Source organism: Pan paniscus, chromosome 4, assembly GCF_029289425.2.
Source record: "Pan paniscus chromosome 4, NHGRI_mPanPan1-v2.0_pri, whole genome shotgun sequence".
NCBI classification, from domain to species: domain Eukaryota; kingdom Metazoa; phylum Chordata; class Mammalia; order Primates; family Hominidae; genus Pan; species Pan paniscus.
Window position 1 is genome coordinate 9,451,636 of NC_073253.2, and position 27,801 is coordinate 9,479,436.

Sequence of the window (27,801 nt, forward strand, 5' to 3'; positions counted from 1 at the left end):
CAAGGGTTTGCTTTCTGGTTCCTAGCCGGCACCTTCTCACTGTGTCCTCACAAGGTGGGAGGAATGAGGGAGCTCTCCGGGGTCTTGTTTACTCAGGCACGAATCCCATTCATGAGGGACTCCACCTTTATGACCTAATCAGCTCTCAAATGCCTCACCTCGTAATACCATTACATTGAAGGTTCAATTTTAACCTACGACTTTTGGGAGGACATAAATGTTCAGACCATAGCACCATTTAACTCATTAATTAGAAAAAATGTCCGTTGAGTGCTTACTTTAATGCCAGCACTGCTGTAAGCATGTGGGACCCAGGAGTGAGAAAAAGACGTAAGTCCTGGTCATTGGGAACTTTCATTGTAGTGGCGGGAGGAAATAACATTAATAGCTGAGGCTAAAACTGAACATGGTAAGAAGAGTCAAAAGGGCTAGATAGGAGGGAGCTGTGATCTGAAATAAGGTGGTGAGGCTTGGGTTCCATTAAGAAGATGGCATTTGAGCAAAGACTCAAAAAAGATGGGACAGTTGGCCAGATGGGTTGTCTGGGGGAAGAGCTTTCCAGGCAGAACAGGGCCCAGCAAACTCTAGCCCACGGGCCAAATCCTACCTCCTGCCCATTTTGTGAATAAAGTTTTATTAGCACCCAGTCACACTCATGCATCCATAGACTGTGGAGACTTTCATACTATGATGGAAAGATTGAAAAAAATGCAACAGTGGCCATGTGGACTGCAAAGCCTAAAATATTTATTCACTGGCCCTTTATAGAAAAGTTTGCTGAGCTCTGAAAGGCAAGGAAGAACCAGAGGCACTGTGTGGCATTTCAGAGGCTAAAGCCAAGGGAGCACATAGATGAGGACAAGAAGGGAACAGGAGGGCCATGGCAGCACTCTGGCTTTCTCTGCAGGTAAAATGGGGGCTCTCGTAAGGTTGGGGCAAGAGACTGACCAAGAGCTCCAGTAGTATGGGGGAAAGTGCAATCTTGAACAGTGTGAGAAAGGGATGGAACAGACCCACCAGAGACTGGGGAAAATGGAAATTTAAACTAAACTAACTAGGAGCCAGAATTAGCCAGGAGGCAAAATCAAGCGAAGTGAGGACAAAATAATCACAAACTGCAAAGCAACATGGTGAGGAAGGCAGAATGCACCCCCGAAACTGCACATTGCTCCTTAAAGGACACCAAGCATGCATGCGGGAAAAATAGCAGAAGCCAGGGCTGTAAAAACAGGCAGAGCCAGATCATAGTGGCCAGGCAAGAAGAAACAGGCAGAACCCACAAAGGCTTCCAGAGCTCGGGCCAGGCCTGCTGGCCCTCTCCAATCCAGCTTGTGCTGACAGCTGACAGCACCTCCCACCATCTGGAGCCCCTGCAGAGGTGCAGAGGATCAGGGGGAAGGGAGTGTGTATTCATCAGTATATAACCAATAATGCTGTTGGTGTCGTAAGAAATTGCACCTGGAACTGCAGTATAAAATCCAAGAGACTTAGCTTGCTAAAGGCAGGTTTTTAGAACCATACCAGATATTTATGATGGGTTTCTGCAAGATGTGGTGGGAAGGTTAGAATTCTGGTAGGTCCTTACTCAGGGATCTCTGTATCCCGGCCAGATGTCACCATGGAAAAGCCAGTATCATCATTTGCCTGAAGATTAGTTCTGGAACTCTGGGTCCTGGGGTTGCAAAAGGCCACAGCCTGTCATGCTCTGCCCACACATTCTGATGATGCATGCTTTGTGCCTCTGTGCTCCTCTTAGGCTAGACTATGAGAGCACTCATTTCTGCCATCCTTCCCTGTAGTCTTTCGAGATAGTAATTCAGATATAGAATAAGCAACACAAGATCGAGCTCACTGCTAACTCAAGCATCAGCAATGCTCAAGAGTTTTAGCATTGTTCAACTCAATAATGAATCTTGACTTGCTGGATCTTGCATTCTTGAGTCTTGCAGAGGAGAGAAGTGCCCCTTCCCCAGAGACATAGGGGCAGGGAGCGATGCACAGTGGACAAAGCAGCAGTTCAAGTGAATGCATTGTCCATAGCAGTACTGTAGAGAGAGGAAGGAAGAAACATGTAAAACAGCCCTCTGCCCTGGGCAAAGCAGACAGGAGATCACCATCCCTACCTCAGGACTCATGATTCTCACAGGAAACAAGAAGACAACGCCATCTGCTAACAATGGAGATGATATGGCTGATATAGGAAGCCTGAGAAGTAAACAGATTTACCAGCAGTAGAAGAAAGAGCATTAAGATTGTCAGCAGAAAGTAAGGCGTTGTGACTTCAGATCTCAACAGTTGAGTATTTCTTCCTTTGGACAGTGTTATAGTTTAACTGTACCCATCCCCCAACCAAAAAAAATATGTTGAAGTCCCAACCCCCAATTTTCATGAATGTGACCTTATCGGGAAACAGGGTCTCTGCAGATATAATCAAGTTAAGATATTCCAACATGACTGGTATCCTTATAAGGAAAGGCTAATTTAGAGAGAGGCACAGGAAGATGGCCATGTGAAGATGGAGACAGACATAGGATTGAAGCTATCATAAGCCAAGGAGTGCCTGGGGCTACTAGAGCTAGAGGAGGTAACCATGGTTTCTCCCCTCAAGGACTTGGAGAGTGCATGGCCATGCCGGCACCTTGATTTTGGACCTTCAGCCTTCAGCATTTTAAGACAATACATTTCTGGTCGTTGCTGATGGTTATTTTTATTTCTGTGGGTTCAGTGGTAACATTTTCTTCTTCATTTCTAATTGTGTTTATTTGGATCTTCTCTCTTTTCTTCTTTATTAGTCTAGCTAGTGGCCTATCTTATTAATTTTTTTTTCAGAAAACCAACTCCAGGATTCACTAATCTTTTGAATGAGTTTTTATGACTTGATTTCCTTCAGTTCAGCTCTGATTTTTATTGTTTGTTGTCTAGATGAGCACTGTGGGGCTCAGAGAGATTTGCCCTTTAAACACAGGCCATATATGATGCATACCTGAGCTAGGACTTTGGGGTTGATTAGGTCCTGTTTCTTCTAGCTTTGGGGTTGATTTGTTCCTGTTTCTCTAATTCTTTCCATTGTGATGGTAACCTATTAATTTGAGGTCTTCCTAACTTTTTGATGCGAACATTTAGTGCTATGCCTCTTCACACTCCCTTAGCTGTGTCCCAGAAATTCTGGTATGTTGTATCTTTGTTCTCATTAGTTTCAACGCACTTCTCGATTTCTGCCTTAATTTCATTGTTTACACAAAAGTCACCCAGGAGCATGTTGTTCGATTTCCATGTAGTTACATGGTTTTTTGAGTGATTTTCTTAGTCTTGACTTCTATGTCTATTGCACTGTGACATGAAAGTGTGCTTGGTATGATTTTGGTTCTTTTGCAGCTTCTGAGGATTGTTTTATGTCTAATTATGTGGTCAATTTTAAAGTATGTACCATGTGACAATGAGAAGAATATATGTCCTGTAGTTTTTTGGTGGAGAGTTCTGTAAATGTATATCAGATTCATTTGGTTCAATGTTGAATTCAGGTCCTGAATATCTTTGTTAATTTTGTGCCTCAATGATCTGTCTAATACTGTCAGTAGAGTGTTAAAGTCTCACATTATTATTGTGTGTGAGTCCAAGACTAATTGAAGGTCTCTAAAAACTTATAAATCTGGGTGCTACTGTGTTGTGTGCATATATATTTAGGATAGTTATGTCATCTTGTTGAACTGAATCCTTTACCATTATGTAATGCCTGTCTTTGTCTTTTTGATCTTTGTTGGTTTGAAGTCAGTTTTGTCTGAAATTAAAATGGCAAACCCTGCTTTTTTCTCTTTTCCATTTGCTTGGTAGATTTTTTTCCATCCCTTTATTTTGAGCCTATGGGTGTCACTTCATGTGACACAGGTCTCTTGAAGATAGCACACTATTGAGTCTTGCCTCTTTCTCCACCTTGCCACTCTGTGCCCTTTAAGGGGAGCATTTAGCCTGTTTACATTCAAGATTAGTATTGATATGCATGGATTTGATCCTATGATTATGTTGTTAGCTGGTTATTATGTTGGCTTGCTTGTGTGGTTGCTTTATGGTGACACTGGCTGCATGTTTAAGGGTGGTTTTGTATTAGCTGGTAGCAGTCTTTCCTTTCTATATTTAGTGCTCCTTTCACGATCTCTTGTAAGGCAAGTTTGGTGGTTAACAAATTCACTCAACATTTGCTTATCTGAAGAGAATCTTATTTCTCCTTCACTTAGGAAGCTTAGTTTAGCCAGATATGAAATTCTTGGTTGAAGACTTTTTCTTTATTTTTAATTTAAGAATGCTGAATATAGGCCCCCAATCTCTTCTGGCTTGTAGGGTTTCAGCTGAGAAGTCCACTGTTAGCCTGATGGTGTTCCATTTGTAGATGACCTGTCTTTTCTCTCTAGCTGCCATTAACATTCTTTCTTTCATTTCGACCATGGAAAATCTGATGACTGTGTGTCTTGGGGATGATCTTCTTCTGTAGAATCTTGCAGGCATTCTCTGTATTTCCTAAATTTGACTTTTGGCCTCTCTAGCAAAGTTGGGGAAGTTTTCATGGATGATATTTGAAATATGTTTTCCAATTTGTTTGCTTTCTTCCCCTCCCTCTCAGGGATGCCGAGGATTCATAGATTTGGTGTCTTTACCTCTTTACATAATCCCACAATTTTCAAAGGTTTTGTTCATTCCTTTTATTCTTTTTTCTTTGACTGTCCTATTTCACAGAACCAGTCTTCAAGCTCTGAGATTCTTTCCTCAGCTTGGTTTATTCTGCTGTTAATACTTGTGATTGCATTGTAAAATCCTTGTATTGTGTTATTCAGCTCTGTCAGACCTGTGAAGTCCTTTTTTATATGGGCTATTCCTTCCTTCAGCTTCTGTATCACTTTATTATAATCCTTATTTTCCTTGGATTGCATTTTGCTGTCCTTCTAAATCTCTAACTTCATTCCTATCCATATTCTCACTTATAAATGAGAGGTAAATGAAGAGAACTTATGAACACAAAGAAGGAAACAACAAACACTGGGGTCTACTTGAGGGTAGAGGCGGGGAGGAGGGAGAAGAGAAGAAAATATAACTATTGGGTACTGGACTTAACTCCTGGGTAATAAAATAATCTGTACAACAAAACCCCATGACATGAGTTTACCTTTGTAACAAACCTTCACATATCCTGCAGAACCTAAAAGTTAAAAATTAAATAAATATTTTTTAAAAAAAGAGAATAAATTTCTATTGTTTTGAGCTACGCTGTTTGTCGTACTTTGTTTTAGCAACCTAGGAAACAAGCACAGGCACTGTCCAAAATGTCACTGAAGGTATGGCTTGATGAAACAATTCATTGGTGGCTGTCTGCTGGCTGCCTGGAAGTTTGGGCAGAACAGTGCCCAGTATATGAGCACGCAGTAAAAGTTAGTGACTGCTCTACTGGGTGTTTCATCGGTTTGTCCAATAACTATTGGAAACATGCAGAGGGACTACCTAAATGCATAAGCAAATTGTCTCATACACAATTTAATCACAGTTAATCTGAATGCAAAAATTTTGCTGACTAAGGTTAGCAGCTGCTATACCCTCCCAACTTCTCCTGCTGAGACAATTTTCTTTCCTCAACACAAAAATGTTGCAAAAAACTGAAAAGCATGCAAAACAAAGAAGTGAGTTTTGTTCATCATTATATGTAAGCAGCTGCTAGCTGAGTGGTGGCCTTCTAGAGGATCCAAGTCCTGCTAATGTTCTGGAAGCCACAAGATTAGATGGTGATGGATGTAGCTTGAATGTGCCAGTAAAGATGAGGAAAGAGGATGTTGGAAGGTGTCAGTAATTCAAGAACCACAGGCCCAAATAATCACTCATTTATTCAGTCAACAAACATGTATTAACTCCCTACAACATCTCAGACATTGTATTGGACTTTGGGGAGTTCACAGTAGCTCCCCTTATTTGTGGAGTACTGACTATGTGCCAGACACTAATACTTATCATCTTCGTTGTCCCACTTTATTCTCACAACGTCCAGGTCAGGTAGTCAGTGATCTGCAGTATGCAGATGAGGAAGCCAAGAACCAGTAAGACAAATTTATGCCCCAAGGGCCAAGCCTCAGATCGTCTAACTCCAAAGCTTCTACTGTCTATCTCAAAGCTTCACACCACATATTACTGGCTATTCTGTGGAGAGTGGGTCAGAGAGGGGCTAGTGCAGCATTTCAGATGAGGAAGGCTTGAACAAGCACAGAAGTGGAGGAATAAGAAGAAAGACTCAGGTCTGGGAGCCACTCTAAAAGTGGTCTCTGCAGGACCTGAGGTTGAGTGGGTCTGGAAAGAGAGGGAAGGAGTTGGCTGAGATTTGCAGGTGTCTGGCTCAGATGAGAGGTGAATCATGGAGCCTGCTCTGGGCTGAGTTTTGTCTCCCAAAACTTATGTTAAGGTCCCAGCCCCCAGTACTCCAGAATGTAACTATACTCAAAAACAGGGTCTTCAAGTGGGTAATTAGGTTAAAATGAGGTCACTGGAGTGGGCTTTAATCCAATATGACTGCTGTCTTTATAAGAATAGGAAATTAGGCAACAGGCATGGACAGAGGGAAGACCATGTTTAGAAGATATAGGGAGAAGATGACATCTACAAGCCAAGGAGAGAGGCCTCAGGAGACACCAATCCTGCTGACAGCTTCCTTTTGAACTTTCAGCCTCCAGAAGTTTGGGCAAATAAATGTCTGCTGTTTAAGCACCCAGGCTGTGATACTTTGTCATGGCATCCCTAGAAAACTAATACAGAGCCCATACCCAAGATTGAAAAACAAAGAAATGAACACGAATGGGGTAGGCTGAGCTGAAAGTACTGCAAGGAGCATCCAGCTGGAAGTGAACATCGCATCTGTGGACTAAGTCGGAGCTGAGACCAGATCTGTGAATGGTCCTCAGTAGGCAGGCATGGTGTGAGTCAGGGGAGTTAAAATTTTGGAATAGAAAAAAAAATGTGATTACATATACACCATGAACTACTACTCAGCTATAAAAAGGAAAAAAATAATGTATTTTGCATCAACTTGGAAGGAGCTGGAGATCATTATTCCAAGGGGAGTAATTCAAGAATGGAAAACCAAATATTGTGTGTTCTCACTTGTAAGTGGTAGCTAAGCTATGAGGATGCAAAGGCATAAGAATGATACAATGGTCTTTTGGGACTTGTGGGAAAGGTTGGCAGGGGAGTGGGGGATAAAAGACTATATACAGGGTATGGTGTACACTGTTCGGGTGAAGGGTGCACTACAATCTCAGAAATTACCACTAAATAACTTATCCATGTAACCAAAAACCACCTGTGCCCCAGAAATTATTGGAATAGAAAACTAAGAAAAAACAACAAAAGAACTTCAGAATAGATGGGAATCCAAGTAACCAAAAACCACCTGTGCCCCAGAAATTATTGAAATAGAAAACTAAGAAAAAAACAACAAAAAAACTTTGGTATAGATGGGAATCCAAGAAAAGCGTGTGGAATGAGAAGAGTGGGCAGAAGGAAGGGATTGAGGACAGAATTCCCAGGGATAAGCAAAGCTTAAAGACCAGCTGAAGGAAAAGAGTCAAGGACAGGGCAGACGCTCAAGCCACAGCGTGCACTAACTAAGTATGGTACAGCATAAACTTTCTGTAAAAGAAACTTCGAGGCAACAATGTCATCCTTCCAGTAAGATAGTTAAGGTAATGGCTGGAAATCAGTCCTCAAATAATGTAACTAGACACTGTGGGACTGGGGAGAACCACAGCAGTGCCACATGGTGGGATGCAAAGGGCAGAGAAGATGAGAATTGCCTGAAGATGGGAGTTTAAGACTGCCGTCCTCAACAAAGTCAGCCAATAATGGAGGGCAACTGATGGGACAGGGACTTGACCTCCACTCCTCCTGTTTCTGCTGAGAGAAAATTGCCACTGCATGGCCACCAAAGCAGGAAGACCTATCCCTTCACCACCCCACTGTAGCCTCCTTCCGCAACAAGTCCAACTCTCAAATTTTATTTTGCTGACTTGGTTGAAAAGTCAAGAGAAAAGTCTGAGAGCATCATTTAATGGGTCCTTAAAATCACCATGTGAAACTGGAGCATTCTTGGACACGGCAGAACTAAGGGTGTTTGTTTTTAGCTTGTTGCGGTTTCTTTGTTTTTGTCTTACTTAAGAGAAAAGGCATCCGAACATTTTCTTTTTTTTTTTTTTTTTTGAGACGGAGTCTCGCTGTGTCACCCAGGCTGGAGTGCAGTGGCGCGATCTCGGCTCACTGCAAGCTCCGCCTCCCGGGTTCACACCATTCTCCTGCCTCAGCCTCCCGAGTAGCTGGGACTACAGGCACCCGCCACCATGCCCGGCTAATTTTTTCTATTTTTAGTAGAGATGGGGTTTCACCGTGTTAGCCAGGGTGGTCTTGATCTCCTGACCTCGTGATCTGCCCGCCGTGGCCTCCCAAAGTGCTGGGATTACAGGCGTGGGCCACCGCGCCTGGCCCCCCGAACATTTTTCTGAAATCATGAGTCATCATTAGAAAGGAAGAAATTTGAGGTTATGGTGAAAAGAAAGATAATGGATAAGGCAGAAATATTGTCCAAAAAACGAAAATTACTCCAGAACACAGCAGAAAGAATCAGCTACAGACCCCGAGTGACAAGAAGAGGTAAGTTTGAGGGCTTACTGGGAAAAACCCTTTAGAACCTAACATTTCTCTGTAAAGTAGGAGGAAAGATAAACCCATTGAGAATCCCTGGGAGAGGTTGGGAGAGGACTGGAGTGGGGGTAGTTGCAAGGGGAGAGGACAGGAACTGGGGTGCTTAGACCATTATGGAGCTGACCTGAGGGCCTCACTGAAGACAGAGGCTCCACCTTTTCTGTTGCCCTTTCTACCACAGGAGGATTCTCTCTAGCACCCCAGTGTTTAAGAGACACAGAAGCCAAGGGGTGGGCCCCCCTGGGGCTGGATTTGGTGGGAGTCAGTGCAGGCGGGCAGGAGTGGAAGGAGAACTAAAGGAGGAAGACCTGAGACAAGGGCATCTGGCAAAGAACAGATGGGATGCAAAGCCTGTGTCCCAATTAGGCCAGGAAGGATAAATGTCCCTGTGTTCAGGCTCAGCAGGGGGTGGAAGCAGAACCTAGTGTGGTTAGAGACCAGAATCCATCCTGGATGGAGGATCAATCAGAGAAGCAAATCAGGGCCAACTAGGAGTGGAAATAGTATCTCAGGGCTCAGCAGTAGCAGAAAGTGCCCTAACAAAACACAGGAGAGGTATGAAGACAACACTTCATATGCAATAACTCAGGGTCCTCAGGCAGGGCTCTTGGTTTTCTATCCTAGGAGAGAGGGTCTTCCCAATGTAGGCCAGGGAAGGAGTGTGGGGGAGGGCAGTGGAAATGCTGCTTTCCTGAGAAATGCAGGCTATTCATTGTCATGCAAATTGTGCTGCCCTTGTGGCCTGAGTGGTAGAGCCACTGTACTGACCTCTGAATTACTTTCAGTGTCTGCAGTTATCAGATCTTAGAAATGAACAGCAGAATGTTCTAGGAATCGGAAACATTAATGCCTTTGTAAATCAAATAACAATGTTATACCTAAGAAGACTGTGATGAACACTGTTTTAGCTCTTCCATTGCCTGGATGGCAACACATGACTCTCCAATGGAAAAGGAGAATTCACAGATGCTGACAACCAGGACGCTGACCGATACTGACCACCCGATCAGCTGGTGGTCACTCAGTCACATGTAAGAAGGCAGCTAGTGTTTGTAACTCATACTATGACCTGAATTGTTTTTCCAGGATATTCTTAAAGTGTCACTTTGGGAAAAGAGCTTTTTACTTTGCTTCTGGCAAATGCTAATTACAAAGCTTTTATTGGGATAGGGATTCTTGATTTTTAAGTGGAAACTTCCTTGGCCAGTCAGAATCAACAAACAAATGGAAAGAACAACTTGAAGCTGCACAGATGAAAGTTTCAGGGCCAAAAGGGGACCATCCACATAGAATCAACTGATTCGGTTGAAGTCAGTTCAACAGAAATGATGTTAATGGGAGAAATCTAGTTAGTGCTTCAGTTTGGGAAAACAATTCATGTTTCCCTTTGGAAGCAATAGAGTCATTTAGTTTACTTGAGAAAGTTAATGACGAGGACATCCTTTTTTTCCTACAGGACAGTCTTTTAAAGGCAATCTCTGATGATTAGGTTGACTGTATTATTTGGCAAAATACTTGCATTGAATATATGTACACCCTATCCATGGTTTTGCATATATGATGAGTCTAAAGCAGTGGTTCTCAACTAGAGTTAATTCCCCCCTCCCAGGGGGTACTGAAAAATTGCTGAAAACATTTTTTGTTGTTACAACTGGGCAGAGGAGGATGCTACTGGCATTTAATGACTATAGGTTGAAAATGCTGCTAGACATCCTACTATGCCAAGGACAAGACCCACCACCCCCCGTCCCACAGCGAAGACAATTTGGCCCAAAACATCACTAGTGCTGAGGTTGAGAAACTCTGGTCTACATAATTAGCTGATATGTGGCAAAAGTCTACTAACTCTCAAGATTTCACTTTTGTACAAACTATCAAATAAATGCTTGGGGCAATGGATTACACATGGTACATATACATTGTCTTTGTAGGTGTGTGTGTATGTGCGTGTATGTGTATGTGCACGTGTGTGTGACCACACTCACACATGAATGCACAGATATACAGAGGGCTGCATTTCAGCTGACACACATCAGGGCTTTGTACACAGCGAACCTCAATTTGGATGGTTGTCACCATCTTCTGATTGCTCAGTAAGCAAGTGACCAAGTTCTGGCCCAGAACTGAAAGAAGCCTTCTAAGGGTTTCTGGTTTCTTTAAAAATAAATACATGGATGAAAAGGGGAGAGGGATGTGGCTCTTCTTTGAGTGGATATTGCCACATGTGGATGCAATACCTGAATTTGCAGCAACAATTTTGCAACCACAAGCAGAGGTGGCCTGAGGGCCCATCTGCCAGACTGTGGATGGCAGAGACTGCAGTGAATACTCGCCTCCTTATTAACTGAGCCACTGAATGAATAAACCCTGACGATGCCTACTACTAACTTCTAAGTATGTGAGTTGATACATTTTTTACATTTTTAATTGTCAAACTTTTTGGAGTTACCTATAGACAAACACATTCTTTTATACAGTTGCTGAAAATTACATGCCATGTTAGTAATTTCCATTTCTAGACACATAAAATGGAAGTTAAGAAGTAATGCACAGGAGTCTACACATGACAAGCTGTCAAATTTTCTAGACATTAAACAACAATATCGAAAAAAAACAGCAAGTTTCTATAAGTGGTCATATCAACATTAGCCATATTATCATGGTTAGAGTGTTGCGAATATCACTTCTCTTCCAAATACTAAATAGCCATATGATATCCTTTTTATCATTAGTCCTGAACAAGCGACACTTTGATTTCTTTAGAAGATGAAGAATTCATTTCTATTTAGAGTGTTGTAGTTTGCTTTTGAGCACCAAATCACCAGGGATCAAAGACAAATGAGGTGGGAAAGAGGGAGTGACGGAAGGCTTACCATTGAGCCATTTGGAGTTGTACTGCGCCGTGCGGAGAGGAGGTAAAATGCCCAGGCTTCGGTAAATGGCAGGATCACGTCCTGGAAAATCCATGGCTGTAGCAGCATAGAGCTCCCCACCAGCTGTGAGGAGCGCTGTGGAATTGTGCTGGGGACTGTAGGGACAGCGGGCCATGCCACTGATCTGATCATGGATCTCAGTCAGGTTGCTCAACTGTGGGGGAGGATGAGAGGGAAAGCAGTTATCTCTGCACAAGCCCCTTTAGTGATGCTTATGGTCACACCCACCATCATCACAGTGACGCTTGTGCAACAGCCTCTCGGGGGCCCATGGGGCAAGATGACCAACTTTTACATTCCAACTGATGTAAAGAGCCTACTCTGCTCATGGTAAGACAGTCCATCAATCAGTTTCTTTCTCATCACTTTAGAGTTACTGAACCTTGTACCACTGAATACTCACAAAATAAGAAATAAGATCATTGTATATATGCCTTTGATTTATAATGGACAAGTATTGCATACTTTTCCACTTTAATATAAAAACCAGTGTCAATATTTACAGAAATAGGATCACAATAAAGAATTATGTATAATTGCCTGGGCACAGTGGCTCACGCCTATAATCCCAGCACTTTGGGAGGCTGAGGCGGGCAGATCACGAGGTCAGGAGATCAAGACCATCCTGGCTGACACGGTGAAACCCCATCTCTACTAAAAAAAAAAAAAAAAAAAAAAAAAAAAAAAAAAAATTAGCCACGCATGGTGGCATGCACCTGTAGTCCCAGCTACTCAGGAGGCTGAGGCAGGAGAGTCGCTTGAACCGAGGAGGCGGATGTTGCAGTGAGCCAAAATTGTGCCACTGCATTCCAGCCTGGGAGGCAGAGCGAGACTCTGTCTCAAAAAAAAAAAAAAAAAAAAAAATTATGTATAATTCTATCAATATAAGTGAAGCAAAATATAATGAATAGCCCCAAAAAATGTGTTCACAAGTAAGGATGTGTGGATATTCAACACTATGTGGCCCACATTTCCAACACTTTCTTTCTTTTTTTTCAGTTTTCAGAGAGATAGCTAAGCGTCTTGGAGTCATTTCGTATGAATCCAGCTTCCCAAATGCTGGATTCCCAACCAGTCATTGAATGAGAAAAGCTCTTGGGTACTGGTGGAATCTTTGCTCAATTTGGTTCTTGGTTCTCGCCTGAGAGGTATTGGAGCAGAAGGGTCAGGCCTGGTAGGTACAGGCACACTGCTTGCTCTGCTATGAGATGTGTACCTGGGTAAGTTCCTTCAGCTCTTTATGTCTCAGGTTCTTCTTTCATAAAAGGGGGCCCCAAAGAGTAGCGATCTTGTGGGGCAGATGTTGAGGACTGAACCATGGCACTGGTGAAAGCGCCCAAGGCAGGGTGCAGCACCTAGAGAGCTCCCTGAGTTTCACACCCCTTATCATCCAACTCCTCCCTTTATTTCCAATAACTGAATGCTAACCTGAAATCATGAACAGTAAAAGCAGATGGTCAATTAAGGTCTTGAGGAAAGTTGTGCAACCAGGGAATGAACATATTTCTTCATGATATTCCCAGAGGAAGGTTGCATTTATACCCTGAATTAGGAAGATTCCACGTGTGTTCTACTGACCCTGCCATGCTACTGCTATGGTGTGTGCAGCTGAAAATTACTCTGTCAATGATTGCCAGGTTAAAGACAAGAAAGAGGATCAGTTATAACTGGACTTTGCCTAGGGTGCAATTTCTTAGTTTGCTTATTTTTTTTTACATACTTCTTATCTAATTTGTAGGCTAATTTTTTCTTCCCTTGGATTGTGATTTTAGACCATTTTAATAATTTTAAATAAATATAAATAACAGTAACAGTATCTCTACCATAAAGCAGAATAAGACAAAAAAGAATATGTTTAGGATTAATGTTTAAAGTCACTGGTGAAAAAAATGCTGGTTGGAATAGTTTAGAAACATATTTAAGTTTAATTATACAAGTTATAATTATTTCCAGTTATTTATCTAATTGATGGTCCTGATTAGAAATATATCAATAAATCAAATATTTATTCAATTTGACAAAAAGTGCTTTAGAATTGAACAGCAACACCTTGGTGTATAGAAATTCATTTAAAACTAATATTTTTACACAATGTTTTGCCTCTTCTGATATTAAATTCTTTTGAGGCACAAAAAGAAGCCATACCGAGCGGTTGGTGCAGACAGGCGTGAATGCATTGGTCCCACAGGTGAATAACCGGTCGCCACCCACCAGAAGCACCCGGATGTAGTTCTGACATTCCTCCTGAGGGAAAATAAATTAATTTAAAATATATATATATATGTATAATGATAAACATGCTAACAAAGTCTGAGCACAAGAAGAATGGTGAGAATGAATACATTTTATCTAATAAATATGTAAGCCATTAATAAAATGTAAACCGTTAAAAAAACAAATAAACCTTTCAGATATTGACCAAAAAATAACAACAGAGCTATTAAACAATTTGATTTTTATCAAATAAATTTAATTGCTGTATCTGCACCTTGTTTGATAAAAAATATGAAGATAAATACATGTTCAATTAAATTCTCAAAGCATGCATCTAATTTTGACAGAAATGATTTCATTTTGAATTGTATCTGATAGTAGCACAAATGCTAAATGGCCTTGGATGGGTATTAGGAAAATAAATAAAAGGAACCTATTAGATGTCGCTCGGGAAACAGTGCCTTGGAAAACTTCCTCAGACTTTGAGAAAATGCTGCAAGCGCTTTTTGATCAGAAGATCACATGAGAAACTCTGTACACAAACTGGAACAAATTTACTTTATGGGATCCAACTGCATATTTTAAATACAAAGCAAATATCTATATGCATTTTTTTTTTTTTTTTTGAGACGGAGTCTCGCTCTGTCGCCCAGGCTGGAGTGCCGTGGTGCGAATTCGGCTCACTGCAAGCTCTGCCTCCCAGGTTCATGCCATTCTCCTGCCTCAGCCTCCCGAGTAGCTGGGACTACAGGTGCCCGCCACCACGCCCAGCCAATTTTTTGTATTTTTAGTAGAGACGGGGTTTCACCATGTTAGTCAGGATGGTCTCGATCTCTTGACCTCGTGATCTACCTGCCTCGGCCTCCCAAAGTGCTGGGATTACAGGCGTGAGCCGCCATGCCCGGCCTGTATAGGCATTTTTAATTCATTGATTGAAAAGTGAAAATATGCTTAATGAGGACAAGATGTTCGAAACATTTGGGACAAAACCCTAGGCTGAGGGATACTCCAAGAATGGAGTACTTTTTGTGGTTGCAAAGTGTTCTTAGAAAACCCTGGGTATGGTCATAGCAGTGATGGACATGTGAGCTGGAGAGCTCCTCACTTATTCAGCAAGCATTCACTGAGTAGCTCCTCTTTGGTAGCCACTGGGTTAGAAGTCTCAATCCAGGCTCCTGGCAGAAAAATACAGGATCATGACAATTACCACAGAGCTGTCCATGCACTGTAATGAGGACACACAGAGGAATAGCATATTACGTAACTCCAAAGGAATAGGGAAGGGAAGAGGTGTAGAGAGGCTTCCTGAAGGAGCTGACAACTAAGTGTTAAATAAAGTGTAAGGTTTAGTGAGGCTTTCTGGAGGGGGTGCTTGTAGGACACCTGTTGGACTTTACTGAGCAAAGGAGGGAAAAGACACTCCACGCAAGAGGAGCAGACTGTGTCAAGGTGTCATGGCTAGAGAAAGCATGGCGCTCTCATTGTGTACAGAGGAGCTCACATAGAAGCCGAGGAGCCTGAAACAGGCCAAGTGTGCCCAGGTAGTGAGTTCATATGTTACTCTGAATGTGAAAGGAGCCATTACATGTTTTGACTGCGTGAAGTATTGATGAGCTCTCATGTTTTATCACTGAAGAAGCACTCAGAAACCAATGTGCAGGATAAGCTGAAGAGAGAAGCCTGGAGTCAGGAAGCCAAGGAGGAAGTCACTTCCATAACTCAGGCTCTTGTCATTTCATGCCTAGACCAAGGTAGTAGGTGTGAAAGAACAAAGCCAGAATAGTGAGTCAATTGCACGCCATGGAGAATGAATGACGCACAAGGCATGAAAGATGCTGCATGATAACATGATGATTTGAATCACATCATGCTGGAAATCAGGGGAATCTGGATGTAATGGTATAGCTCATCTTCTCTTCAACCAAATGGACCCCCACTCTAGATGAAAGTGTTAATTTCCCATAACCCAGTCTACTGCATAGCATCGAGACAGCGGAAATGCATAGTGCTAATTTCTCTATTTTCTTTACTAGAGACAGGGTTCTGTCATGCTGCCCAGGCTGGTCTCGAACTCCTGGGCTCAAATGATCCTCCTGCCTTGGCCTCTCAAAGTGCTGGGATTACAGGTGTGAGCACCACTCCTGGCTCAGATTGGCTTCTAAATGTAAAGTGAAATACCAAGGGTGGATTATCCTCCTAACATTATTCCTAACAGTAATAGTAACCACTTATCTTTGGAAGCTGAACTGAGGAGATGGAAAACAACCACAAAGACCTAAGTAGACTTCAGAAGAATTACCAAATGCTCGTAAACAGTAGACAGTGAATCTGGTAACTGAGAAAGGTACACCAGAGGTGGGAGGCTTGTCTTGTTTTGTTCTCTTTTGTTTTTATTCCTGGGGAAAGGTCAGGAGAGTTCTAAAGGGAAAGAACAAAACAAAAGACTTCAAAGAACCACACAGTACTTCCTTCCCAGGCTGAAGAGAACACAGGAGGGACAGGGAAGAAACCAGAGGGGTACGGGAGCCTATAAAGGCAGGCAGAGTGAGGATGAAAGAAGGAAGCCGATGCCTGTCAGAGGAGACCCACAAAGACATCTTCCAGAACACAGGGCTGAGCAAGCTGATGGACTTAATGGATGACACAGACATATTAATGACACCATCATAAGGACTGGGATGGAAAATTACAAACAGAATAGAAGGGTGAGGTTTTGTTTGTTTTTTGATGCTGCTTTTAGAACTCTTTTAAAAGCAAGGCAAGATGTAATAAAACTTTTTCCTTTAAAAAAAAAAAAAAAAAAGCAAGAGCTTGCCCCAAGGTAAACCACAAACAACATGGGCAAGGGTAATTTGTTCCAGGAGAATCATCTGGATTGAAAAGATGTGATTTCACAGCAGAGTTCTACAGCCCTGGTGAAGAGAAAGCAAGGGCCTCCAGTCAATTATGGAAAGGAGAATAACCAAGATATCAAATATGGTGTTTACGTTAATTTCCCAAAGGAAGAACAAAGTGCAAATAAGACTGTAGGTTGCTTTCTTTTGTTTTTGTTTTTGTTTTTTGAGACAAGGGTTCACTCTGTTGCCCAGGCTGGAGTGCAGTGGCACAATCACAGTTCACTGCAGCCTTGACCACTTGGGCTCAAGTGATCCTCTCACCTCAGTCTCCCAAGTAGCTCAGATTACACATATATGCCACCACCCCTGGCTATTTTTTTCTTTTTTTTTTTGTAGGGTCAAGGACTCATTATGTTGCCCAGGCTGGTCTCGAATTCCTGGGTTCAAGGGATCCTCCTGCCTTGTCCTCCCAAAGTGCTGGGATTGCAGGCATGAGCCACAGTGCCCTGCAACTATAGGTTAACATTCCTGAAGACCACTCTCAAGGTTGACGAAGAACCAGCATGTTGGTCAGAATGTGTGATAACCATGGTAACCATGGTGCAGCAGTGTGCCAGGGAGGGGCAGTGCAAACCCAGCTGGTAGTGTAAGAATATCAGAGAAAAAGGAAATGAGGAAAGGGACAGAATTATTTCAATTAGGGCAGAGAATGAAAGAGCACGTTCTGATCATTAAGACCACGTGAGAATACATGAAGACACTGGCTCTATTATTGGCGATGAGCCACATCCCCATGTGTCACTGGTGTTCTTCGCAGAACTGAGTGAGTGTGTGGAAAAAAAGGAGGAAGATGTCAGGGATCCAGATGATCAGGCAAGGAGGTCTGTGCAGAATTTTTATAAAATGATGGAGGGTGGCCCCAGCCCTATGGAACCCAGAGGAGCCTGTGGCAATCAGGAGCTAATGAAGGAGGGTAGTAGTGTAGTTGGCCCCAGCCTTAACTAGAGGTCTGAGTTATCACCAATAACAGTAGGTGTGCTCATTCACTGAGTCCTACAGGAGCAACGAGTGGAGGTGGGTGGTATTCGAGTTTCTTCTTAACTGTCAAGAGCATAACTCAGTCACCCAACTGGCTAAGGGCATCTCACGTACTTCCCGTTCTTACTCCCTTAAAGGCATCCTCATGTTTAATTCACAGATTGTGAATTCCAGATGTGAATTCCAAACAAATTCATTTAAAATAATAAATGTTTTGAAAAGAGAGATTGGGACAAGTTCAACTGAAACAGAATGTGAAAACACAGGAAAAAGAAAAGAAAGTAGAAGTATTTAGCTTTTGAGCAGAAGATAAATTTGGGAATTGGACAGTCAATACTGTGAATAAAAGGAAATGAGTGGCTGGGCACGGTGGTTCCATGCCTGTAATCCCAGCACTTTGGGACGCCAAGGCAGGCAGATCACCTGAGGTCAGGAGTTCGAGACCAGCCTGGCCAACATGAAACCCCATGCCTACTAAAAATACAAAAGTTAGCCAGGTGTGGTAATGCATGCCTGTAACCCCAGCTACTACTGAAGAGACTGAAGTGGGAGAATTGCTTGAACTCAGGAGGCGGAGCTTACAGTGAGCCAAGATCGCGCCACTGCACTCCAGCCTGAATGACAGAGCAAGACTCCATCTCAAAAAAAAAAGGAAATGAGTAACCGTTCCAGGCTGTGTAATAATTAGTCTCCTCTTGATGGTGTTTTCAAAATTCAAATTCTCTTGCAGATCCACTGGCAACTCACTTTGCCAATCTCTGTTACAAACGTGGCCTTTCCATGGGTTACCTGAACTTGCTTGAAGTACTGCTTGGAGTCACCTATTTTAAAGTAGAGTCACAATGTAGAAGTCCCTTTAGGAGATTCTTTTAAAGGTTTCTCTTATAAATCAGCATACTTAAATGTCTATGATTTTCCTTTTGTCATCTAAGAATTTTTTCTTCTAGCCCATTTCTGTAACTTGAAAATGGGTGAAGAGGATTTAATGAATTCTGATTTTCCAAGAAGTCACAGTGCACATCTCCAAGGCCTCTAGCAGCTTGCTGCCACATGGCTTCTAGGGTTGATAATGAGAGTCATCTATCTACATTTTGATCACAGCACTTGAACATTAAAATGACCCATGTGGGCCTGTGATCCACAGACGTATCAACCTGTCCTTGACTTCAAGACAATTGATAGCTGAGGAGCATGGTTGCTGACTCATAGAAAGGGCTTTTACATGGAGACTGGCCGATACCCACTTGGTCTCAAGGACACAAGGCCCCAGCCCCAGCAGAGAAAACACGTTTTAGGGCTGTTTTCTTAATGAATTAATTGGTTTTGTCATATAGCATTTCATGATTTTTTTTTAAACAGGTATGTTCTGTGGATCTCTCAGGTGTCTCTTCAGCAATACCCAGCCCGTCGCCCAACCCACTAATTTTAGGGAGGAAAGGTAAGGGTTAGAAGGCTACAGCCTTTATGTTAATCACAGTGCTCCCAGTGAAAGCAATGTGTCCTCTTCATAATGTGTTATCTTTGTCAGCATCAAAGTGCTGAAGAAGAGCAATTTATAGGAATTGCATGAGCCTTTCAAAGTTGAACCCATATCAACCTAAGTCATGATTACCTGGTGACTCTTGCAAAACCATACCTAACCCAATCAGATGTATGTGTGTATGTGTGTGTGTATAAAGGGTGTATCTCTATAATTGTATACATGTATTACTTGTGAATATATGCACATGCAAATCACAGATGCAATATGTAGAGATAAACACTCATATACATATATTACATGCTATGTAATGTACAGTGTATTGATATATAAAATATACTATACTGTATATATGTACATAGTCTATTTTCAACTGAGCTGACTTCATGGGAAACCTTTTTGGATACCTCAATTAAAAAAATAAAATTAGGTGTGCATAATCTAATTTTAACCTAATGTTAGTATTTAACCTAAAGTATCCTCAATTTTTAAAGCAATTACATAAAATAAAAGCAGGGCTACAATGTGTCCCATGTATTGATTAACTCACAGCTTTCAAAATATTGGCACTTAGGTACAAAATGTCAAGATCCAGCCCTACACCAGCAGGCACTTAGGTAGTATGGTGTCATGAGTTTCTTCTCCTGTTCACTAGGAGTTTACCTCTTTACCAGCATAATTTGACAACTTGGTAAATAGGACCACAGGATATGACAGGGAGAACAATATACATAGCTCTGGATTCTAATCAAAACTCTCCCACTAACTAGCAAACTAATTCTAGGAACTTGGTGCCAAAAATCCTGAAATGAGATCATGAACAAAAACTTTTGAAAATCACAAAGTGTAATAGAAGCATACAGCAGCTCTTTCATTCCCATAATAATCAGCTGTGTTTCCTTTGTAAAGTTCCTAAATGTCAGGGTGGGAGGAACGTCAGTTCAGACATTATAGCCCAACACACACAAGGAACTCTTGTTAGGTCGTGAGAGAATTGACTATTTGTGTTTAAAATAATATTTGTGTAAAAGATACTTAAGTAGTTATAGAATTCAGTTTCTATAATGCTATGTCCAGAAGAACTAAATACAACAGGTTTTATTATAAGTTTTTGGGTCCATAAAAACAGATTCCCCACGCCCACTTTTTTTTTTCCCATGGAATATTTAAGCCATTGCAGGCAAAGGCACTCCCTCTTTCCCAAGGGAGCCGAACATTTTCTAAATAAAATAGAACTCAAACTTTACAAGGGCTTGGCAGCTTCAGTACCTACCTTCTTTTCAAACCTGGCCCAAATAAAAAATCTGGATAACTTCTCTTGACCCTAATTCCCTAAATTGTACTTTTAATGGATTATATGTGAAATCATATCTGTGTCTGGATACAGACATCCCAGGGAAACAAGGGGAAATCCATCATCTCTACTCTCCTCCGCTCTGCAGCAAGCTGAGGAATGCTCCCATCAGAACAGCAAGTGGGCACAGGCAGTGTCCTCCCTGCAGACCCAGCCACCTCCTTCCATGCATGCATTCCAGCTTGGCTCGGCAGCTAAATGCATTATGTGCGGAAGCACAGACCACTTTTCTCAGAGTAGGAAAAAAACAACTTCAGTTTAAATTGCTGGCATTCTTCTCATTTTTGAGATGTCACATTTTGCATTATTCTTTTTATTTCAGGGAGAAGGGAAACTTTGTAATTCTGTTCTCTAAGAACTTCAGCACAAGCAAAACTACAAAACAGCTGAATTAGCCTTCTAAGCTCATGACCACTAAGAAAAGTCTTCATTCCATTCACCCAAAGAGACGTTACCTATCAGTCAAATTGACTGTGAGAATGTTCTCTGAATTGGCTCCTAGGAACTGTCAAAATGGGGAAATGTGGGTTGTCTGAATTCTGAGTTCAGGGGGCAGTCCTTCGGAGGCTGCATTTGGTCCAGTTGCCCCTGTTCATAGGGGCTGCCTTGTTTCTTTCCCTTCTCTGTCCCAGGAGCTGGGCTTGGTCAGCCAGCTTGGTCACATCATGGTCATTGTTCAGTTACTATGTTAAGAAAGCAAGAGAGATGCCAAATAAGAAAGAGGAACTTATAAAGGTGGATGAAGAGCCCTCTCCTCTCACCACCCATGAACCAGCCCAGTGCTGTCTAGACCAACATGTTTGTAAAGCTACTGTATCATTTTTGTACACAGGAATTTCCAATGCACACAGTTCTGCTACATAAACTGAGCTGTACTTCGAAGCAACAGAAGTTATTTAAACTCTCTGTGAATTTATCAATATACTTAAGGCAACCTAAAAGAACGTGTGATTTATCTTTCTCAGAGTACATGGTGCTTGACACTCATCTTCATCTGTCTTACTATATTAGTGTTAAAAAATCCATTCACAAATGCAGTTTGAGTCAACTAATAAGTACTAAGATTTCCCATTATTTTTAATCCATTAAAACCCAAAGCACGTGAAACATAAAGGTTTGATTTTACTTGAAAATATTTGTTTCCCTCATTTGCTTTCTGTGTATCCAGAAAATTCAATTAAGTGTAGTAACGATTGGTCTCCTCCGTGAATTGAGGGTATATTACCTATCGGTCCCAAAAGATGGCCTTTTCCTAATAGTTCTCCGGGTTCAATTTACTTAAGTTCTAAGCACCAAACAACCAATGATCATGGCTTAAGGCAAAACGTGGGCTAGTTCTTCTTCAGCAGAAGCAATTTTTCGCCCCAAGTAGAAATAATCTATTAGCAAAAGGCAACCACATAGATTCTTTGTAAATTATGGACTTCCAGACTATGAGGAGGAAAAACCCCTCGCTACATGATGGAATCTGATGCTTTGCTTTAGTAGGACAAGGAGTATAAGGAGACTGAAGCTCATAGAGGGGAAGGGAGTTAACTGTTAATTTTTAAACGTCTTTGTAACAAATATATACATGTAATCAAGATGAAATATGAGAGGACTCTAGGGAGCATAAAAATCAAAATAAACAATGCAAAAGTGACAAATAAATTTACCATTTTGGAAATTAAAGCAGGGATTCCCGACCAGGTCAATGTCTGGCAATGTGTTTCCTGCCATGTACGGAATAGCTGCCATGTCAAAGAACAATCTGGCCCCAAATATCAATAATGATGAAGATGAGAAACCCTAAATTAAAGTTCACTGCCCTGGTATGGGCTTCTCATGTTCATTCACTCATTCAGTGGAACATCTTTAAACGCTCACCGTGGGCTGGGAGTGTTAAGATTGGACGACGAAACAGCACTGGGACCTGGGAGAGGGAAGGAGGGGGGTGCCCATCAGGTCTGGGCTATCAGCTAAACATTTTCAGAACAGACACTGTGACAAGTGTGCATCAACAATATCTGCTATTAGGTTGCTCAAATCTGAATAGTGCTTATTGATGTGCCCATGAGACCGAGAAAGAAAGAAAAAGAGGAGATGAAAGAGTCAAAGTACCAGAAGGAAGATAAAGACAAGAAGAAAGAGTTGAGAAAAAGCAAGAGGGAGAGCTAGGTCACTGTATTAGTCTGTTCTCACACTGCTAATACCTGAGACTGGGTAATTTTAAAGGAAAGAGGCTTAATGGACTCATAGTTCCACATGACTGGGGAGTCCACACAATCATAGCAGCAAATGAAGGGGAAGCAAGACACGTCTTACATGGCAGCAGGCAAGAGAGCTTGTGCAGGGGAACTCCCCTTTAAAAACCATCAGATCTTGTGAGACTTATTCAGTATCATGAGAACAGCACAGGGAAGCCCCACCCCCACAATTCAATTACCTTCCCCCAGGTCTCTTCTAGCACACATGGGAATTATGGAAGCTACAATTCAAGATGGAGTTTGGTGGGGACACAGCCAAACCATATCAGGCATCACACAGAGCACCCCCTGGGAGGCATTGATATCCCCAGGCAAGGCCCACTGCAGGCCTTGAGAGCATGGAACAGTGGTGCTTGCATCAGTGAATCTTACTAGTTGAAATAAAGAAAGCCATCTTTCCACCCCTCACTTCATGTAAGTCTGACTCCAGGTCCCATCTCATTCCTTGGCACAAGTGGTCTTATTTAAAGGACTGTGCTCTGACCAGTGAAGTGGGGCCGAGGGCCGAGCCACACAACCCCCACATTGAGACTCAAACACCACAGGGAGGAAAAAGGAAACTATTTAGAAATCACCTCTTCAAAAGTCCTATACATCATTTCTACAAACTCAACAAGAAGGTTATAGGGGTCCCCGATGTGTGGGCTTTATATTATTTATTTATTTTGGGGAGCATTTGAAGATATCAGATTCGAATTCTTTGACAATTGGAGTACCTTTAAATCTCCTTATATCTCTGATGATTTAACTCAGAGGCCTTTTCTGTGGTTAAATATCTTCCAGAAAATACCCTTCATCAATTCCTGCTTTATTTCCCCCTTGTCTCCAAGTGTTTCCCTGGCTAAGACTGCATTTTCCTCCTTCTCTTCTTCCTACTCCTTTATTCAGGGTTGGGAAACCCCATAACTAAGCTGGCTGACACCTGCCTCAGTGTCTGACTCCCACAGCTATTCAGTTAAAGGGCAGGGAAGCGGACAATGAAATTGGGTAAAAAAAAAAAAGGTACATAACACTCTTTTATAAATACAGAAGGGGGAGGATCTTTTGCCAGTGCTCTCTGCATTTGCTATATTTTTTTCCCCAAACAATTGGTCCTAGGACCAACTCTGCATAGCAAGCCCTCTTTTCTATTCTGTGTATAACTGCTGTCTTCTGTAACCCAAAGCATAATTCACCATTGGAAGTCTGTGCTCCAATATAATGTAAGAAGATCACTAACAGAATAAGACACAGTGAGCCTGTGCACAAGCTGCAGAAGAATTTCCTCAAGTTGATCATGAATAATTTTCTCAAAGACACATAGTCTTCCTGGAAAGGCAAAGAATCATGCATCTTTTTGAGCCAGAGAAACATTTGAAAGAAGCCTGCAACATGTACAATTGCTCAAGAAACACTTTTCCAACCTTAGCTATAAACTGCACATTCTATAGGAATATGGGATGTAGATTTTAGTATGAAAAGAGAGTTTATTATAAAGAATATGTTAAGATAAATTATAAAGAATCTATCACAAATAATATTTTATGTAATAAATTTATTTGTCATATCATTACTTTCTAGATTTAGCTGTAAAGTAAGAAAGGAAGAATTTAAAATATCTTAAAAATTCAGGCCCATATTTTTTCCAGGGCTATCAATCAATTAATTTCTTATCTTAGTCTAATGACAGAAAGGGCAAATTAGCTCTGATCTTCTTATGTTCTGAATCCTTTTTGGAAATGATTGATTGCTGGGGTTAATTTTAATTTAGTATTAAAAACTTGAGAATCTACCATATACATATTTTGAATCTTGCTTTTTTCACTTTACATGGCATCGTAATCAGGAATACTCTTCATATCAACATGCTTTATATAGTGTAGAGTCCTTCAAAACAGGGTGATGGCTGCTCATAATTGCATTCTTCTTACCTTTGATTTGCCTTTGCTGTAACAGGCCTTTTTGGTAGCTTCATCACACTCCCATTCCACAGCCTGTAGAAAACACCAAAACAATAGCAGTCATGGTTTTGACTGAATAAAAGGGAAAATATAAACAAGGTAACAAGGCACTGGTAACCAGATTAGGAAATATGGCTGCATCCTGGCACCAACATTTTCATACTCATATAATTTACACCAAATACATGAAATTTAGTCATGGGCTTAGATTTAGCTCTAATATCGAAGCATAAGGACCTTCCCCCTTACTATTTGCTTTTAGGAAGTAATGATGTGATGCTTAGATCTAGTCACTGTTAGAAAGGAACAATGAGTTGGTGACTATAGCACTGATAGTAGAAATGATCACTTCAGTGAAACTATGGAATAGACCCAGACGAGGCTTAAAGGAGAGGCCTTGAGACAAGATAATTTAAATATTAATTTTAACATTTTTATTTTATTCAAATAATGTCATTTATCAATATTCATAGATAATGAAGGATGATTTTGCATATCCTTACTACCAAGATACACCTGTAAATGCTAATCAATCAATAGATAGCTCATGCAAAGAACATAGCTAGGATTTTTCCCCAACAGCAGTCATTTTCATACTATTATTAGCTCTGACTAAATGTTTAGAGCCACAGCTTTTAAATATTTTTTCTCAGAATTTCCAAATCTCACTTATGCTGATTAATTTGCTATGTGTGCTTTCACATCTGATGCTAACTCACAAATGAAATGTGTGATTAGTGAAGAAAACAGACAGGGCTTGCTTTACAGAAAGGATGCCTACAGACATCCATGGCCTAGCTCTCGTGAATAGTTTTTTGCGCAAATTGAGGCATCTGGGCTTTTTTTTTTTCTCTTTTCTATCATTGTATAGAGTGTGAACTTTTATAGGGTAAAAATATTATTTTCATTCTCCATACCTGTTATCACAATTACTATTTTCTATTTTACTATTAAAATTGGATTTCTGAAGGAACAGGGATGTGCAGTAATTCAATCATTAACAGAAAGACATTTTGAGATAGAGACTTTTTTCTGTTAATTTGGACTAATGTCAAACAATAAACTAAACCAAAAGCAACCTAGTGTCAAATCATATGAAGGAAAATAATGGCTTCACCCTTATTTTTTAGTAAGAAATGTTTTCTTTCTAATTATCCAAACTTGGGAGAATAACAAAGTCAGGCTAACACCATTCTCTAATATCTTCTGCCTTCCAAAGAATGTTACATAACAGAGATTAAATCATAAAACACTGCATCTTGTATAATTCATGTTACTTGGCAAATATGAGTCCATAAGAAAAGTATTCTAGAGAGAACCACTTCAGTGTCTCTGAAACCAAAACAATGCTATAACTGTTTTCCCTTGTGCAGACTTGAAGATTTTTGTCAGTGTCAACATCTGATAAGAGAATTTGTTAATTCCTTCTGTGCTGTTTCCCTGCTCATAATGTTTGATGGTAACAATACAGTCACAGCTAGTCAGCATCTGGTGCAAACACATGACTTGAATTCCATACCAGGATGACAAATATTTTCATGAAAAGCAATGACACCTCCAGAGAAAACAGCCTCCCATACAGTTGCATAACTATATCCCCATGAAGTACAGATAAAATAAATGAAAATAAATGTGTTGTTGTTCATCTGATTTGACCTTTAGTATATTCCTTTCTTAGATCTCTTTACAAAATATTACTCAGTTTTTTTGTATTTAAGTAGATATCCACGTCTTGGCCTTTACTTAAACTTAAAACAGTATTGAGGATTGATTAAAACAGTATTGATGATTGAAAGAATATGATATATTCTTTCAGCAGAGTAAACCTCATTATAACTTTGTGTATTGCCAGAGGTTTTAGTATTACATGTCACCAAGAGGAACTGGTGTTATACAATTACTAGGAAAACTATACAGTGAAATACTTTAGATAAAGAGTCATTCACAGTGGCTTTCATTGGTCTAGTGATTTTGTTAAAAGTTAAATAATAATGTTCTCTTCTATAAACATGAAAGCTATGAAGAGAAGGATTAGTCCCAGGGCTAAGGGAGAAGAATATTTACCAAATGCCATCAAAATTGTTCAGATCCTGCGGCTGAAATGGCAAACAAACAGCTTCACAAGTCTACCTAATGCCCAAATAGCCTTTGCATTTTCAAGATAAATATTGGCCAAAGATTGAAAGGGAAAATAAGAGAAGAAAGAATGTGAGAGTTTTAAAAAATATTTCATTATTTTTATCCAGCATACCAAAAAATAGCAACTGCTCTTACAAGTTTATTAGACCAATAATAAATATGACAAATCTTACAGATTTTCTGAAGATAGTGATTAGAAAGAAAAAAAAATTAATTTCCTAAGGCATTTTATTACAGCCTCACTAGCTTGCCTGTAATATTCAAATCCAGAATTAATTAAAGACCATGATTGTACAGCTTTTCTGTTCACTTTCTACCTGAATAGAGAACAGGATAAAGGGAAATTTTATATTAAGAATGGAACTTTACTTATTCCAGAAGACAGCAGGAATATATACATATTATTGGATAGCACAGAATTCGAAAAGGAATAGAATGGAGAAAAGTGGCTTTTCCAGATTAGACTAGAATGGGATGCTCCAAATTCATCCCATAGTGTCCTCCTATTCACTAGGTCAGCTAGACTTTGCCTATTTCATCACTTGACAGACATGAAATTAAAAAAAAAACTCCATCAGAGACAAATAAGAGTATCAATGTACCTCCTCTCTATGGGATCTTATTTCTCACAGTGACGCATTTTTCTGTTTGAAATTAGGCTGTTTGTTTAACCTGGTCACAACTTCCTTATTCTTCTAGATCCATTCTAATGAACTAAATACCTTTTAATCAAGCCTTCTCTTTCATTTCTCAGTGAAAATTTTTATTATTTCATGTATCGTGATTATAGAACAAGTCTCACTACTGATTTGAGAAGCCACGTGTCCACTTGTATTCAAAAGACGTTTTTCCACTAACCCAAACCGATCTTTACAATAGTCAAAACAAGCACTAAAGCA

General features: G+C 40.7%; 1 protein-coding gene across 4 annotated transcripts in view; it reads right to left on the reverse strand.

Moving 5' to 3' along the window:
• SEMA5A (semaphorin 5A) overlaps window positions 1-27,801 on the reverse strand; it is a 508,567-nt gene that overhangs the window by 179,544 nt on the left and 301,222 nt on the right. For all 4 annotated transcript variants that reach the window (XM_034959729.2, XM_034959730.2, XM_034959727.2 and 1 more), the window contains exons 6-8: window positions 24,734-24,796; window positions 13,800-13,898; window positions 11,595-11,808 (exon numbers count right to left, since the gene is read on the reverse strand). In XM_034959729.2, coding sequence (XP_034815620.2) covers window positions 11,595-11,808; window positions 13,800-13,898; window positions 24,734-24,796 — 376 coding nt within the window. The remainder of the gene's footprint in view (window positions 1-11,594; window positions 11,809-13,799; window positions 13,899-24,733; window positions 24,797-27,801) is intronic.